The 15,827-nt window shown below is 37.0% G+C and overlaps 2 protein-coding genes across 5 annotated transcripts; one reads left to right on the top strand and one right to left on the bottom strand.

Annotated features, from left to right (window-relative positions):
* The first annotated feature begins 1,695 nt into the window (after positions 1-1,695).
* On the top strand, positions 1,696-7,494 carry stard14 (START domain containing 14). The gene is made up of 6 exons (XM_084718915.1): positions 1,696-1,907; positions 2,339-2,486; positions 3,964-4,067; positions 4,326-4,443; positions 4,534-4,586; positions 6,587-7,494. The coding sequence occupies exons 1-6, from the start codon at positions 1,746-1,748 to the stop codon at positions 6,791-6,793; spliced, it is 792 nt and encodes a 263-aa protein (XP_084575041.1). The 5' UTR covers positions 1,696-1,745; the 3' UTR covers positions 6,794-7,494.
* Positions 7,495-10,988: 3,494 nt separating this feature from the next.
* pdzd11 (PDZ domain containing 11) lies at positions 10,989-15,589 on the bottom strand. Of its 4 annotated transcripts, none has more exons than XM_084718923.1 (6): positions 15,494-15,589; positions 14,926-15,023; positions 13,644-13,784; positions 13,423-13,521; positions 12,695-12,755; positions 10,989-11,773 (listed from the first exon to the last, which is right to left on the bottom strand). In XM_084718923.1, the coding sequence occupies exons 2-6, from the start codon at positions 15,016-15,018 to the stop codon at positions 11,739-11,741; spliced, it is 429 nt and encodes a 142-aa protein (XP_084575049.1). In that variant the 5' UTR covers positions 15,019-15,023; positions 15,494-15,589; the 3' UTR covers positions 10,989-11,738. The 4 variants fall into 4 exon arrangements, with proteins under 4 accessions (XP_084575049.1, XP_084575050.1, XP_084575051.1 ...); XM_084718924.1 differs by having other exon boundaries at positions 15,489-15,563; XM_084718925.1 differs by having other exon boundaries at positions 14,926-15,020; positions 15,494-15,547.
* Positions 15,590-15,827: the final 238 nt, after the last annotated feature.

Here is a 15,827-nt window from a genome sequence, read left to right on the forward strand (position 1 = left end):
GCATTTATAAAATTGATATATATCTGTTTTAAAGGAACAGCTCATCCCTAAATCAAAAATAATGTTTTTCTTCTAGTCTGTAGGGCTGTTTGTCCATCTAGATAGTTTCGCTGTGAGTTATGAGTTTTGAAGATATCTGCTGATATCTGTTTGAACTAGATGGAACTTGGTTTGTGGTGCTCAGAGCACAAATAATTAAAATATGAAAAACAATGCCAAGTTAAGTTAAATTTTATTTAAATACAGCCCAATATTTAAAATCACAGTTTCTTCCTGAGGGAGCTTTGCAATCTGTAGTGTTCAACACCCCTTTTGACCAAGTAAAATCCCACTTTTTCAGCACAGTAACATATTTTTCTTTTTCATTTCCTGTTAATGATGTAGGCTTGCTTGTACTGCTATTAGTTGTCATAATAAAAAAACCATGTAAGGGATAATGTACAGTGAGCTTGTCATTATTGTGAAATAAACCTCGACAGGGTGATGCAGAGGGGTCTTGAATCATCTTGAAGGGGGGTACATTATCCTACTTAATACATGGTTACTTACCAAAAAAAAATTATTACTTTTAAAATGAATTTATAGATTTTTTTTTTTTTTGCAATAGTGATCTGCTCATTGTACATTATTCTGTGTTACACATAAAAAAGAAATTATTTGACACAAAATATTGATTTTAAAATTATTGTTTTATGATTTAACAATCATTTATTCCTCCTCCAGAGTCTATTATCAGAACTGCGTCCATAATAACAGTCTGTTCGTCAAACCAACGGTCTGTTATAAAGCAATAACAGACCTTAGAATGCTTTAATTGACCAATCAGAATCCAGTATGCGAAATAAACGCAGACAGTAATAATGACCTGCTCACTGTACATTATCCCACATTATTATACACCTGTTCACTTAAAAAAAATCAATAATTTGACACAAAATATTACTGTAATATTTTATTGCTCCTCAACAGACAGATTAGACCTGCATCCATAGCAACTTTTTTTTTTTTTTTTTTTTTTATCATTTATTTATAGCAACAATAAAAGACCTTAGAAGGCTGTAATTGACTAGCCAGAACTTTTAGGAAGGTATTAATTATTTTTAAGAGCTTTAGATTGAATTAGAACCAATTATTTTCTGAACACATTTAAAACTGCCTGTTGATCCAAATGATCAGTTTATCCTTAAATGATTCACATTTCAGTCACAGTCTGTTATGCTAGTATTGTTTAACATGTACAGTCGTGATGATACTGAGCAATTCACACCTGCCTACTCCCCATAAGCGGCCCACAGTGTCCAGCCCACTGTTATAACGTGTATCTGTCACCCTCTCAAACAATAAAACCAGTGCAGTGCTCTTCCTTCCTGAACTGCTCATTTCCTCCAGTATCAGTTTCGACTCACAGACACTGTACAAATCAATACTTCTGGGCCTCTTTGGTTGTTTCTGTGAAGGGAGGGGCAGACTTCTTTTCTTTTTTTTTCTTTTTTTTTTTTTCCTTACGTGCTCGCCGTGCGTCCACACCTGGATTCAGGAAGTACTGTGACGTCACGGGGAGAGGTGTGTGAAAGAATGGCAAAAATCCTGCCCGACTTGATTGGTGATCAGCTCGAATATATTCGGGTCGACGGAGGCACACAAACCACAAAGGTCTGAAAGCTCTTCAAGCACACGGTCTGCTCTATTGAGGATTATTTTTTAAGAAGATTTTTTTTGTTTTGTTTTTTAAAAAAAAAAAAAAGATGGCGAGTATTTTACCCGACGAGGCGGCCTTTGCTGACTTCAGAAATCAGTGTTTATCAACGGACAACTGGGTGAAAAAGTATGACAAAAATAACATGCAAGTGTGGGTCGAAGTTCCTGCGAAGAAGAAAAAAGGCGCTCCTAAAATCCACAAAGTCAAGGTAAGTTCAACTCCTAACAAACACACCATGTTCAGTACATACATTAATCCAGAATGACAAACAACCCCAACTTTACTGTATCTGTGTGTGATTTAAGGACTAAAACTGTCCAAATATACGAAGAACTCTTAAATGAAAAATTACATATATATTTACTTTTTTTTTAATAATAGTTTTACATTGACTAAAGTTTTGTATCCCTTGTCTTCTTTGTTTTTTTCTTTTCAGATTAATATTTATTAATTCATTCATTTGGTTGTTTATTTATTTGAGTGCACTGTCTTTTTATATGATTATCATTGGCTTACCAAATGCTGTGTTTGTATGTAGAATATAAGTTTTGATAAAGTTCAGCTCTATTAGGACACGTGTCTGCTGTGAACTTGACATTGCTCTGTATTTTCTAACAGTGGTTTGCATTTGTGTTTCAGTGTAAAATGGTAATCACAGATGTATCAGCTGTCACCATGTACGACGTCCTTCATGACAGCAAGTACCGTAAGGATTGGGACCCCGCCATGTCGGAGAGCTTTGACATTGCCCGGCTCTCTGCTAATGCTGATGTGGGCTACTATTCATGTAAGGACTCTCAATCTGTTAAATCTTTTCATCACATTCCTCTGTGTGTGTGTGTGTGTGTGTGTGTGTGTGTGTGTGTGTGTGTGTGTGTGTGTGTGTGAGACACCTGTTAGTCTACAGTGTGGTGGAGGCCTGACTCAGTTTCAGTTGTCACTCACAAAAAACTTCAAACAATGAAAAAGGGAAAGTGCCTATTTAGAGTTTTATTCTATTCTGTAGTTTTATTCTCTCTCTTTTAAATATCTTTTTTGGTTTGATCTGACCGAGGTTCCAAAAGGGGCGGGTCGTAGAAGGGGCCAATTGTAATGGGGGCAACTGTAACAGATCTCAGTTCCTCCTATCAGAAACAAGCTAGAGTGATGACATGAACTCTGCACACACTCAGTAGGATTCACTTCACATAGACGCAGGTTTGCAAAAAAAAATTTGATTTGAAGGTTTGAAAGTTCCTTTTTGGATGTTCAGTATTTTTCTTCTGCTATCTAAAGTTTAGATGACTTTGTGTTTAAACATACATCAATTTTCCCTTTAAGATTTTGATTAAAAATTAACATAAACAAATTATGCTAATATAGGTGACCTTAGCAAGCATACAAGATTTTACCACACACCTTGTTTGTCTATGTTGACAAGTCGTCTTCTGCAAAAATAGAGACAGACATTTGCTGTAATGTACTTGAAGTGTGCTTTATTTGGGATAGCATGGGTTAATATGTGTTACAACTGCCCCCGAATACTGCTACAATATTTAATATTACAGTCTTATCCTTATTAATGAAAATATATCAGTTGTATTATTTATTAGTGTACATATGTTTCTTGTGAGTTATGAAGAAATGTAACAATTGCCTGGTCTCCCCTATTCTGTAGTTATACAACTTCATAATTTCATTTATTTTCTTTATACATTTTCATAGATTGAATATTTTAGCAACATTGTGAAAATATTTTAGATGAAAGAATAATACTATTTTAAGACAGTGCATCCTTAAAATCTAGGCTAATTTGTATTTATTTTGAGGAAATTGAAAATTAATCAAACAAATTCTTGATAGAATAACAAAAACAATTAAAAAAAATGTATTTAAGCATTTTGTTCTGCCAAAGTATTGTCGATTGAGTGTCAATAGTGTGTAAAATGGACCTTTATTCTGAGTCATAGTGACAAATAAACAAATGCTGCCATTATTTTCCCCGTCCGCAAGCTCCTCTGTTCATATTTATTCTCCCAAAACAGAGTTCATTCACTGCAGCACCGTCGCTTTTAACTTCCATTTCCAAATTATTAGACTCGGTTTCTCCTGTCGACTCTTTTGTAAGCTGCTGAAGCCCTCAGCGAGGACGAACGTGTGGCCTCGTGTTCCACTGGTGTATTTATTGTCATAACAAGGGTGCACTTGTTGAGTTTCAGGTTGTGACAGTGGAAAACTGAAGTAATACATTTATTTTATGCCCTTTTTTTTTTTTGTCTCTGTAGGGATTTGTCCAGCTCCAATAACGAACAGAGACGTGGTGAGTCTGCGTTCGTGGCAGGTGATGGATGACGAGTACACTATCATTAACTTCTCAGTCAAACACCCGGTACGCCACTTCCTCCTCCTCCTCCTCCTCCTCCTCTTCCTCCTCCACACACTCCCAGACACATAACAACCACTGTCTTTAAATGTGTCATCCCTACACCTCTCTGGCACCTGTTGTCTTAATGTTTTGTGGGCAATTCTTGTAATATTTTTAACAGCTTTTTTACATCTTTAAATTTGTCTCAACCATACTGATAGTGTCCCATGTCTAACTTGCATAACGTTAATTGTAATTCTTGTTATTTTGATTCTGTTACAGAAATATCCTCCTCGCAGCAACTTTGTGCGGGCCGTGTCCATCCTCACCGGCTACTTCATCAAGTCCACAGGACCAAACAGCTGCACTTTCACATACCTTTCACAAGCTGACCCCAAAGGTACGACCACAAACCAATAGCAACATTATACTTCTCACGCTGAGAATTTTTTTTAAGAGCTGTTTTTTAAAGTTCATCTCTTTGTTCCAGGTTCTCTTCCAAAGGTCGTGGTAAACAATGTGACTCAATTTCTTGCTCCGCGGGTATGTAAAGTTACACAACCTTTTTCCACTATAAGTTTTGTTTCTAGTCAACAACAGCACTGAAACTGAGGTTACAAATACAGTGGATCAGTGTGTCTGACAGTGTGGACCTGTGTGTCCATAAGTCGATTTTAAAACATGTTTAGCAGGTGTGTGTGTGCGCGCATAAGGTTTCATGTGTCTTAAAGGACAATGGTAACCATAGAAACCCAATTTAAGGACCTACCTTGGTAAGATTGCTGACAAAGAGTATCTCAGCTCGAGCTGTCGCTCTCTCTGCCGGCAGAACTCGTTCGTCAGGTTTCAGATCCTCCATAGATTGAAACTATTCAGACCAAAGTGTATCTGTGTGTGTGTGTGTGTGAGAGAGAGAGAGTGTGTGTGTGTGTGGGAAGCTGCCTATGAAAGACTCGCTCCCTCAACCAAACACAAACATTGACCTTCTTTACACTGTAACAGTGATTTCTACAAACTTAACCAGTGTAAGGCTAAGTAGTGAACTTTCAGAATAAATCCAGATCATCTCAAAATTGAGAATTTACAAACCAGTATAAGTGATCCTGACCTTAAGAAGTTATGAGATGGATTTGATAATTCCGTCCTACCTCCTACCAGAATTCAGATAAAATGTTGATATGGGGTATTTAATGGTAAAAATAAGGATAATCCTAATCCCACTGGAAGGGTGGATTCAGCATGGGTGCAGGGTGGACGTAGAGACGCAGGACACATGCTGAACATTTAATTACTCTATTATTCATTGACTGATCATGCCAAAATGTCCATTCAAAATTTAACAATGAACCAGTAAAACAATATTTTCAATTAGAACATCAAAAAAACAAAAGCCAAACAAGAAAAACCTTCAAACCTAATTCTACAGTTCTTCCACGTTGCAAGTGCAAGCCAGCAAGACATTTAATAATAAGTAATGATAATTAATAATAATAATTTGCACCAGCTTGTTCACATTCTGCAGTTCTGACCTATGCGTTGTATGGAGGCTGATGAAAAGACTGCAGATCTATATTCTGTAATCTGTAATCTGACCTTGTGGTATCTGGATCAGAATGATCTTTTATGAAAAATCTTTGAAAAACCAAGAAAAAAAACATACCACTTCTGCATCACTTTTATCTGGGAATCTGAAAAAATGGATGACAAAATCTGGTTAATTCTGATCTTGATTAAAGATGTTGAAATACTTTACTTAACTAGACTCATAAGCCTAGTTAGCCCCAGGCTAGGAAAGCTGTCATACTCGCACATTCCTGAAACATTTCGGCCAGCTAAACCCAACTTTAGTTTAGGGCTTACTGGTCCTGCTCTGGAGCAGGGTTGGCCCTGCAATCATCCCCTGAAAATCTACTCAACACGGGGCTAAAATGTGCCAAAGTGAAACTTTTGACATTGCACTTCAACACAGGCTAAGGGAGCAGTTAGCCTCAAAGCTAAGAGCGCTTTCACACTGGTAGATTCCAAAGTGGACTAGCCCAACTTTAGCCTAGGGCTTGCTGGCCCTGCTCCGGGGCGAGGTTAGCCCCAGGCTTGTGGGGTTATCTCCTAAAAATTGACTGAACACGGGCTAAAAGGTGGCGGTGTGAAACACGGCTAAGGGCTGTTAAGACATTTTAGAATATTCAGGAGTTGCTGTAACAACAGATTTTTAACCCTGCAGGGTAGAAGAAGTGCAGGGTGAATAATACACCTGTGACCTTTGCCCCCTTTTTAACCCAGGGTTAACTCTTAGCCCAGGGCTAAGGATATCTCTGTATGGCAAAGGAAAGATCACCATTCTTTAGTTGGAAATGTAAAGGCTTTTCTCAGAATGTTAATGGTTGTCAGAGAACTTCTTGCCACATAATCTGTTACACATTGTATTGTCACAAGTTTTATCTTATCTTCAGCTTTGTTGACCGAGACTGAAGGTGTGGTTGGATCCTAATAGTTGGACCGCAGCCCTCTGATAATCATATCCTTTCTTGGCCCACTCCTTCCAGGTGCTGAAGGCTGTACACAGTGCAGGAAAGGACTACCCAGAATGGAAAAAGAATAACTGTCCTGACTACAAGCCCTGGTTTTACCCAGAGCAGAGCGCCCTGCCCATGATGGACCCCGCCGAACTGTCGATACAGAGAGCGGACTCCCTAGAAAACGTGGATGAGACCCCCAATGGGGACATTCAGGACAGCGAGGACAGCAATTAAATCGCATCAAAGTGACGGGAGGAAGGCTAGCTGAGATGGAGAGACTGGGACACTGACTATATATACTGACAAATTCAATAAGGCCTCCAACTCTCTGTGATTTATCCTCTTTTATCCAAATCTGTGTGCCTTATGGGATGAGCAAGGGAATGAAGTGTTTACAGCTGTCTCACCAGGCAGACATGAGCACAGATCAAGTTGCCATTCACCTCATGTTGAACTAAGCTAAACATCTCTCCAGTGTTTTGTTTTGTTTTTTGTACTGTACAGGCTTAGAGGTGTTGGGGTTTGAATGTGTCATGGTTACAGCACTACAATTAGAGTGGGCCTTCTGACAGGCCTTTTTTTAGTTACAGCTATGTAAAATACACATTTTGTAGGGATAATTCGGATTATCTGATCTGGGGTTGTAGGAGGTACTTATCAACAGTCCATGAATTGTCTAGTCCCCAACTAGAACCATCACTGAAGTTAAGCAATGCACTGCTGTGGACAGGATTGGAAACACAAGGTATTTTAGCCATTTAAAAAAGGTCCAGCTAACTGCCATTATATGATCCAAATATTGTTCTCTCCGAACGGACCAAACTCCATATGCAAAATCAGTAATTTTACCTTGCAGCACACTGGAGTTGGTGGTCTACTGCTGCCTTGATCTCTTGGTTTGTTTGTGTCTTTTTGACTTAAGTGAATCCAAACTCTCCTTTTAAAACACAGAAGTTACACAATAATACAAAGAAATTAACAAATTAAGTCAGCAGTGGACCAGCAACTCCTGTGTTCTGTGAGATAAAATCACTGATTTTGTCTATGGAGTTTGGTTGCTTTGAAGAGAGCGATATTTGGCTTAATTAACAACAGAAAAGGATGTCTGACAGCAAAGTAAAGGGATGAAAATATTTCTAGGTGGATCTTTTTTTATTAAGTGGCTAAAATACATTTGCCGCTGACCCAAAGCAGTAGCTCACTGCTTAGCTTCTGTGCTGTTGTCCCTCTCTGCATCTACTGTAGCTAAGACACTGACAATCAATAAGTACCTCATACAACTCCACGTCAAATAATCTGAACTATCCCTTTAAATCAGGGGATGAAGCGTAGCTGTCCACGAGTTGCTCAATGCCTTTACAAGTGACTGTGAATGGAAATTAGGTTAGTGGTGAAGTGAAATTTTGCATTTCTGACACCATGTTTCACTCATGATTTTTAGAAATGTTTTGCTTGTTAAAACATGCTGGAATCTGGTTTAGTTTAATATTTATAATAACATTTTTTTCTTTGTCCAATCAAAATTTATCTGGACACACTTAAAGGTGCTGTAAGTAAGATAGTTGATCGTTGAGTCTTATTTCTAGGTCTTCAAATTCCATTGGTTGGTGGCTTGACAACTATCTTTCTCCAGAATTGCTTACAAAGCCTTTAAAGTAGTCACTTTTCATTTTGTTAAATCCAATTAATGTGACCAGTTACACTGTTAAAACATAGGTTTTGTGTTAATAGGTTACGATGAAATCTATTGTGGTGAAAACGTCTGGTTTTGTGCAGTCGCTCAGGGCACCCACCTTAAATCTGATCCTCAGAAATACTTTTTTTTTTTTTGTTTAGCTTAATGCAAAAAACACTTCACCGACTCTACTTTTTTCCAGATGATTTTGTTTTTACATGTGAACATTTTAATGCTAACCATTAGTTAATTTTGATAGTTGTGATTAGTGAGTTACTGTTGTGTATTTCTATCTTAAAATGTGCGATACATGAAGACTGTTTGAAAGCTTATTGTATTTATTCAGATGTTGTGCAAGTTTATGTGATCTAATCATTATTCTAAGTTAAACAGACCCTACACTTGTATTAGCACTCAAGGAGGGGATCAGTTGTTGATTTCTGAGTCTGAGAATCTAGTTAGGCTGTATTAACATGCAAAATGTAGTAGCAAGTTTGCATTTTGTCAGTTGAAGGATTGGAATGACCATAAATGATACCTTTTAATTTATTTATTTTAAGTTTCTCAGATGAAGTCATGATTTCTTCTTAAGATGTTTGATGTTAATATTACACGTTCTCGACTTTTTAAAAAAAAAATAAACCTGACAAGGTTAACGTGTTTGAGTAATCACTGTCACTGACTGCATTCCTCTTAGGGTGACAAACCAGTCTCAAGTGAAACCGACCTACAGAGTGGAACAAGTTTGGCTACTTGTATCCGAGCAAAACGTTTCCAGTTCCGTTCAGCCTCTTCAAGCACAAAGACAAAAGGTTACTAGGGTTTAAAACTTTTATTTCTTTTTTACCATGTCAGTGTCATGTTCTTTTCTGAAAAATGCTAAAAAAAAAAAAAAAAATGAAATCAAGTTCATCAGATGGAAAACCAAAAGTTATTCCTTTTATGAAAATTATTAGCGCACAAAATAATAAGACAATGTTGATATGCAACGAGTATTTACATACGTCTCCACAAATGTTTAAAATTGCCCTATTGGGCCTTTTGGGGTTTTTCCTCTTCTTTTAATGTGTCTCCATTGATGAGAGCAACTCGTCGGCAGAACTACCTTAGTCGATCTTCAGGTAATGTATTTCACACATCTGTCACTTTTTATATCATTAAACACTTAATTTTGCCGTTTTTGCAGACTGTTGAACCAAACCTCATTTTAAAAGCAGGTGTTAAGTAAAGTTAAGTAAAAACTTGAATTACACCGTCACTAAGACTATTTTCTGATTCACGTTGATCTATAGGCACGATCGGCACACATCATTTAATTAGTAACACCATTAACTAACCTGTGAAACTGTTTGACAGAGACACACATACTGACCAGCTGCTTTTACAGCGCTCGTTTTTTAAGAGGAAGGCGTGTCCCTTCTAAAGACAGTGACGTGACGTATGACTGCTCTCATCCACAGCTTTGTGAATGTAACAAGTCTGCAAAGTCACAAAGGCCGAAGTCAATGCCAAAGGGAGTTACTCCTACAGGAAAAAATCCTCCTCAACTGAAACGCCTTGTTTGTAATTCAGCCTTTGTTCCATCATAGGTGACATTTACCTTGTAACACGTTTGGAATGGGCCCGAGGCCTTAATGAGACAGGAGGGGAAACAGTGTTTCAGACAGGGGGTGAATACAGGTGCTGCAGCTATGACCAGTATGAGAAAAATGTGTTTTTGAACATGAAAGCATGTAAGCCTGTTCTAGTAGAAATTCAAAAATAAATGAGCTTGAAAATAGTATGACCTCTTTAAAACAAATGAACTTACTGGATACAAGCAGAAACATCCAGAAGTATTCATCAGTTTTCTATAAATATTCTATATACGTGTTTTTACTTCACTAAAAGTTTTACTTTACTAAAAGTCTTCAGTTGGAATTATAATCCTGCAAATGTGTGACTAACCACAGGAAAAACAGAGTGAGTTAAAGGAATATGACTTCAGGGTCCACAACAAGAATAGTAACACACAATACCTGTACACGAGTTATGATGATTTTTAATGTATTTATAGTTACTGTTATAGTTAGCGTTCTTATTTAGGGGAAATTAAAAAAAAAGACTACTAATGCAATTGTGCTCACCTTTATTTAATGAAATTCAACTTGGATTTTTTTATTTGTTGCTTTCAATGCTTTCATTGTTAATGACTACTACTACAAAAAAAGTGGTTTTGACAACCACTGCGCTATATTATAAGATACAGGGCACAATATGGAGTTCTGCACATTAATAACGTGTTGGATGTTACACTTATCAACTTTTTGGCACCTGAGTTTATACACTGAATGACTATGATATGATTCAGCCCAGGAGTGGTTTATGTGACATTTATCATGAATGTTTCAGCTACGATAAACACAAAACTGAATACTTGATAGTATTAAAGTAATTCACAAACAGCAGTCACTGAAATATATTTACACAACTTAGTATCTCCTACATAATTATACAGTTTTGTTAAATATTTAAAAATCTGATCTTCTGTATCTTCACAGTGATATTTAGATCAGTAATATTTAAAACTCTGCCAGAAGTCTTGCACTCTCTCTTAAATATACAAAGACATGCGGTCTTTGTACCATATGTATCAGTGAACCCCGAAATCCAAGTCATATGTACATTTTTTTTAACATATTCATTCAGTTGCCAGTTTATAAGATATACGTGCGTTGTTGCGCTATTATCGATTCTGTATGTCATAAAAGCTTTATCTGTACATTTTAATGACTTTTCTCATTGATTGCGTCTTCAATACTTTTCATCTTAACATATAAGCTTTCATCGATTGCCTGCCTTTGGACTACAGATAAAAATGAGCCTTTCTGGCTGACTTGGGCAAATAAAGTAAATAATTAAACTGTACTAAAAACCTTTATGACAGCAGGATTTATTGCTAATGAACTGGACCGCATTAGTTTCAGTTACATGTACCTAATAAACCGGCAACTGAGTGTATGTATATAAACATCTCTACTTTATATCAGTGTCTTCAAGGAAAATGTGCACAAGTGCTCCTCTGTACTTGATTAAAATATTTTTCTAAGACTACAGTACGAACATCTCATTAGGGCTTGAGGAAGGAAGTGAAAAAAGGCGATCCTTAATTAAATTATGCAGGCTCTATAAATGTTATGCATGACTAGAAAATATGTATCACTTACATAATTTATCATGTAAAATGTCTGCTAAGCTTCTGCTTCCCTCACCTCCTGTGAATACATCGTGATGGAGCAGAAATCATCACGCATCACGGCAGATCAGCGAGTATCTGGGTGACACAGAGTATAAAACAGAGTATATATTGTCCCTACATGGAGGACTTTGAATGAGTCTGTTAGTCATACATCAGTCATCTTGAAGCTGAGACAGAATGGAGGCCAGAGTCTGTGGGAGGAGGGTGATGACGTGCAGTGATGTGTCTGTCCACATCTTTCTCTGTCTCTCTCTCTCTGCTGCCACCTAATGTACGGTCCTCTCCTTCTGCCTCTGGTAGTCTGATGAAAGAACACACAGAGGACAACATCACAGCACTGAGGACAAGGATGTCATTATATGACAGTTTTTTTTCGTTGAGATTGGTATCTCAGCTGCAGTATGTGCGTACTGAAAAGAAAGATGTGTTCTTAATGTAACTTTGCCTCATACACAAGAACATCTGTACTGTCATTTTGATAAGACACACACACTCACAATACTAACATTTTGGGTGTTGATAAAAGACACACGTCACCAATTTCAAATGGAATGGAATCTGCCATCACACCAAATCTTAGCCCAAAAACTTCCTTTGGGATGAATAAAATTCTGCTTTATCTTATCTTATCTTATCTGTGTTATCTGGTTACAAAATACTGTGTAGTGACTCAAAAATACCAAAATACTAACATAAAGAGAACACTGGGTTGAAGACAGGAAAACAATGATCCCATTAGCACAATTAGTAGAAAAACATAATTACACTTTTTGTCAGATATCTATATATTTTCTGCATTAAACCACAATTTTAAAAAAGTAATATGTTTCATGGTTTGTTTGTTTTTTCCTATAAGTTCTTTTATAAGTTCTGTTCAAAATCAACCAAGCAATTGAAAAAGGACTCCTGCACACGAACTTGTAATATGTCGTTTCAATTTTTTTGGTCTTCTCTCACCAACGCACCTGTCTTTTTTAATAGATGTGCGAAGTGTTTCCTTTGTTTCAAAATCAACCAAGCAAAATTAAATTATAAGCTTCAAGCCATAAACCCTCACATATTCTCAATAATAAATACAGATCAGTATTAAAATAGAAACCAAATCAAAAATAACAACTGAAATGGTCTTTTCTAGCTCTATTGTAAAGCAAATCTGGAGTACTGTACACGACTCAGAGATTATTCTCATGCTTCCAACATCATTTTACAGAGTCAGACTTACTGTAAGGAAAGAATCGAACTCTCATCAGTATTTCTCGTGCAGTCTTCAGAATCTCTACAGCCTGAAGAGGAAGAAGAAATTAACTTAATGAAACAGAATAAAAAAAAAGGCTTCAATAAAAAGGTTCTCACTAATAAAAACTGCTGGCAACAATACAACTTTGGGCTTATTGAAGTATTATTTGTATGTGATATTTGCCCCTTATAAGATAAGGTAATATGATGAGGTCAGGAGCACAGAGAAAGACTCATTATTGTAGAACGCAGGGTGGATGCTTGCAGTATTTCCTACAGTATCCATTCAATTTTCTCCACTTTCTGGAGTGAAAATTTTAGCACATATCTGTTATACATGTGGTGATCTCATAGAATAGGGCTGGGCAAAATCAACAAAATCAAATATCACAATATTTTTGACCAAATACCTCAGTATCATAGGGATGAATTTCACAAAAGATTAACACAGAGATTTTTCAGAAAAAAAAAAAAACATCAGTAATGTGGATATATTCACTAACTGGTTAAAGTCAAATAATAAAACAAGTAGAACAGTTTGGTAAGTTCAGAAAATCACATCACTTCACTGTAACGCAGCCTTTAAAACCAGGACGTTATCATCACAGTATTAATATATATATTAATATAGTATTCATATATTGTTTTTTATATATATATTGTGTTACTTAAAACCTGTATGGGTCTGAGCTTCAAAGTAATGCTCTGACTTACTCTTGAGTGCTCTATGTCTTGGAAATCAACCTCATTCACAGACAGAACCTGGTCTCCTTCCTGTAGCCCTGCTCTGTGGGCATCGGAGTCTGGGACCACCTACCAACAGATCCAACACATACAGAAACTTGAAATCACAATGTGGACATTTTTGGAAAGTAATTAATTAGTTAGTAGCACAACATTTGTGAATGGCAGTAAAAGCCACACCAAACACACACCTTGGATATAAAGATTCCCAGCTGTGACGCCTTTCCCCCTCGGATGTTGAAGCCCAGCTGTGCTCCTGGAGGTTTCTTCAGCACAATAGTTCGAGGGAGGAACTGAGTGAGCTCATTGTTGTAGTCAGGTTGATGAACCCGCTAAAAATGTACAGAATAAAAAGGAAAGGAAAGAAAAGCTGACAATGAACAACCAGAATGGAGGTATGATATCCATTACAGCTCTGTGAGCCTGATTCCTCTTACAGACCTTGACTTACTAAGAGCAATCAGATAAGAGTTAACAAAGTACAGAAATCTTTAGAGATCTTTGCAATTAGATGAATCAGCATAAGGATTATATACACCAAGCATGACATTTAATTATTTTATATCAGAAATCTTGGATGCAGTACCTGAAAAGCTTAACTAAAGACCCACTATTTTGTTTTTTCAAGTGCATCACACAGTCTTCACTGTCTTGGTCTGGAAGCCTATGCTGTGTATTTCCAATTTTGACACATTTCCAAAGGACACATGAGGGGCAGACTACATCTGCTCTCTGTCGACACCGATATTGGTCAAAACATTGACTGGAAAAGGGGAAAAAGTCATTGATCTGGACTTATGAGGACAGCCAGAGAAAGATCATGGGGGGCCAATTAAGCCTGTCATGATAGTGACATTATCAACTTATCAAGGTCAGCAAAAATGATCAAGGTTATGTCCATATATCATAAGATACTGCCCGTTGTACTTAGATGTTTGGTTACGTCAGAATGTCACCTACAGTTTAGCAAATACGATGCCAGAACAAACAGCAGGATTTTCCCTATCATTGTAAGTGTTTTTTATGGCACTTACTCCGATTGACCAGAAAATATTACGGTGAGACACATTTTGCTGTCGTTTCTGACTATGCTGCTTTTGTCCTCTCGTCATCTGCTGCTCTTTGAAAGGATGTACTTGCTTTGTTATGCTCTTATATTATTATATCAGTGGTCTTAAAATGACTTGACAATGATTTGTGGGACAATGTATCTTCCAACAAAAGTAGTCATCATGACAGGCCTAGTTATGATCTCTCCCCCAGATGCAACCCCATGTTGTCATGTGACCAAAGTTTCATACTTAGGTGCTGTGATGGCATTTCCATCTCCATGACAACTAAGAAATCTGCATCCCCTTTTGAAGACCTGAAGATGCAGCTGAAAGCTTCACAAAAGGCTAGATATTACTGTAGGGTTTTTGTTTTTTTGTCAAAGTGATAAAAGTGTGAGTAGTATGTAGTAATGTGTCCTACCTCATGTGGAGGTATCCATGCTGGTGGGTTCTCATAGGAGGGCAGGAACACCACTGGGAGCTGGTAGTCATCATAAGGAATCTTCTGATCCATTGCTTCTGAAAAACACCCAAATAACACGAAGGAAACTATTGTGAAAAGTCGTTCATTAAGGTTTAATATAGTGGTTGTTATTAAAACATGAAATAGAAACTGACGCTGTATGTGTATAATGTTAATTACAGCATAAAAACGAGCAGATCACTGCTAGTTGAGTTCTATTAAAACATCTTTCCCAATCAGTAAACCTACTAATATAATACAAGTAATAATATAAATGTGAATATTCTGACGTACATTTGGATCAGATGACAGAAATAAAATGAAGTGAAATATGCTTAGCCGACAGCTAACGCTACAGTCAGCTAGCCTACAAGCTAACTTCTAAACACTTTGCTTTCTTCATCACGGATCGTTTTTTAAACTAGCATTCACTGTTATCGTCATCTGGACTACAGCGTTCAACACACTATACAGTTTGTGGATGAAAACCGCGGAGTGACAGCCATAAAATGACAAATTACCTCACCTGCCAGTCTGAGAGCTAGCGACAACAAACAGCACTTTTTCTTGTGTTAAAAAATGGCTGGCAACAAGCGCACTACCGCCACCTGCTGTCGAGGAGGAGTCACACACCAACATCAAAGTTCCACTATCATCATCATCTTCTTCTTCCTCTTCTTCTTCACCATTGAAAAATAATTAAATTCACTTCATTGACCTGTTTTTTTTTTCTAAAAACTCCAAACTGGGCTTTATTTTTTTCCTTCCTCAATGCTAAAAATAATATTAAAATTCAATACTCTCACCCCACATTTCTTCACTTCTTCTTTAGCTTTTCTCTATTTGTGACATATATTCAC

This window comes from Lutjanus erythropterus, chromosome 5 (genome assembly GCF_056507025.1).
Source record: "Lutjanus erythropterus isolate fLutEry1 chromosome 5, fLutEry1.hap2, whole genome shotgun sequence".
Lineage (NCBI taxonomy): Eukaryota > Metazoa > Chordata > Actinopteri > Lutjaniformes > Lutjanidae > Lutjanus > Lutjanus erythropterus.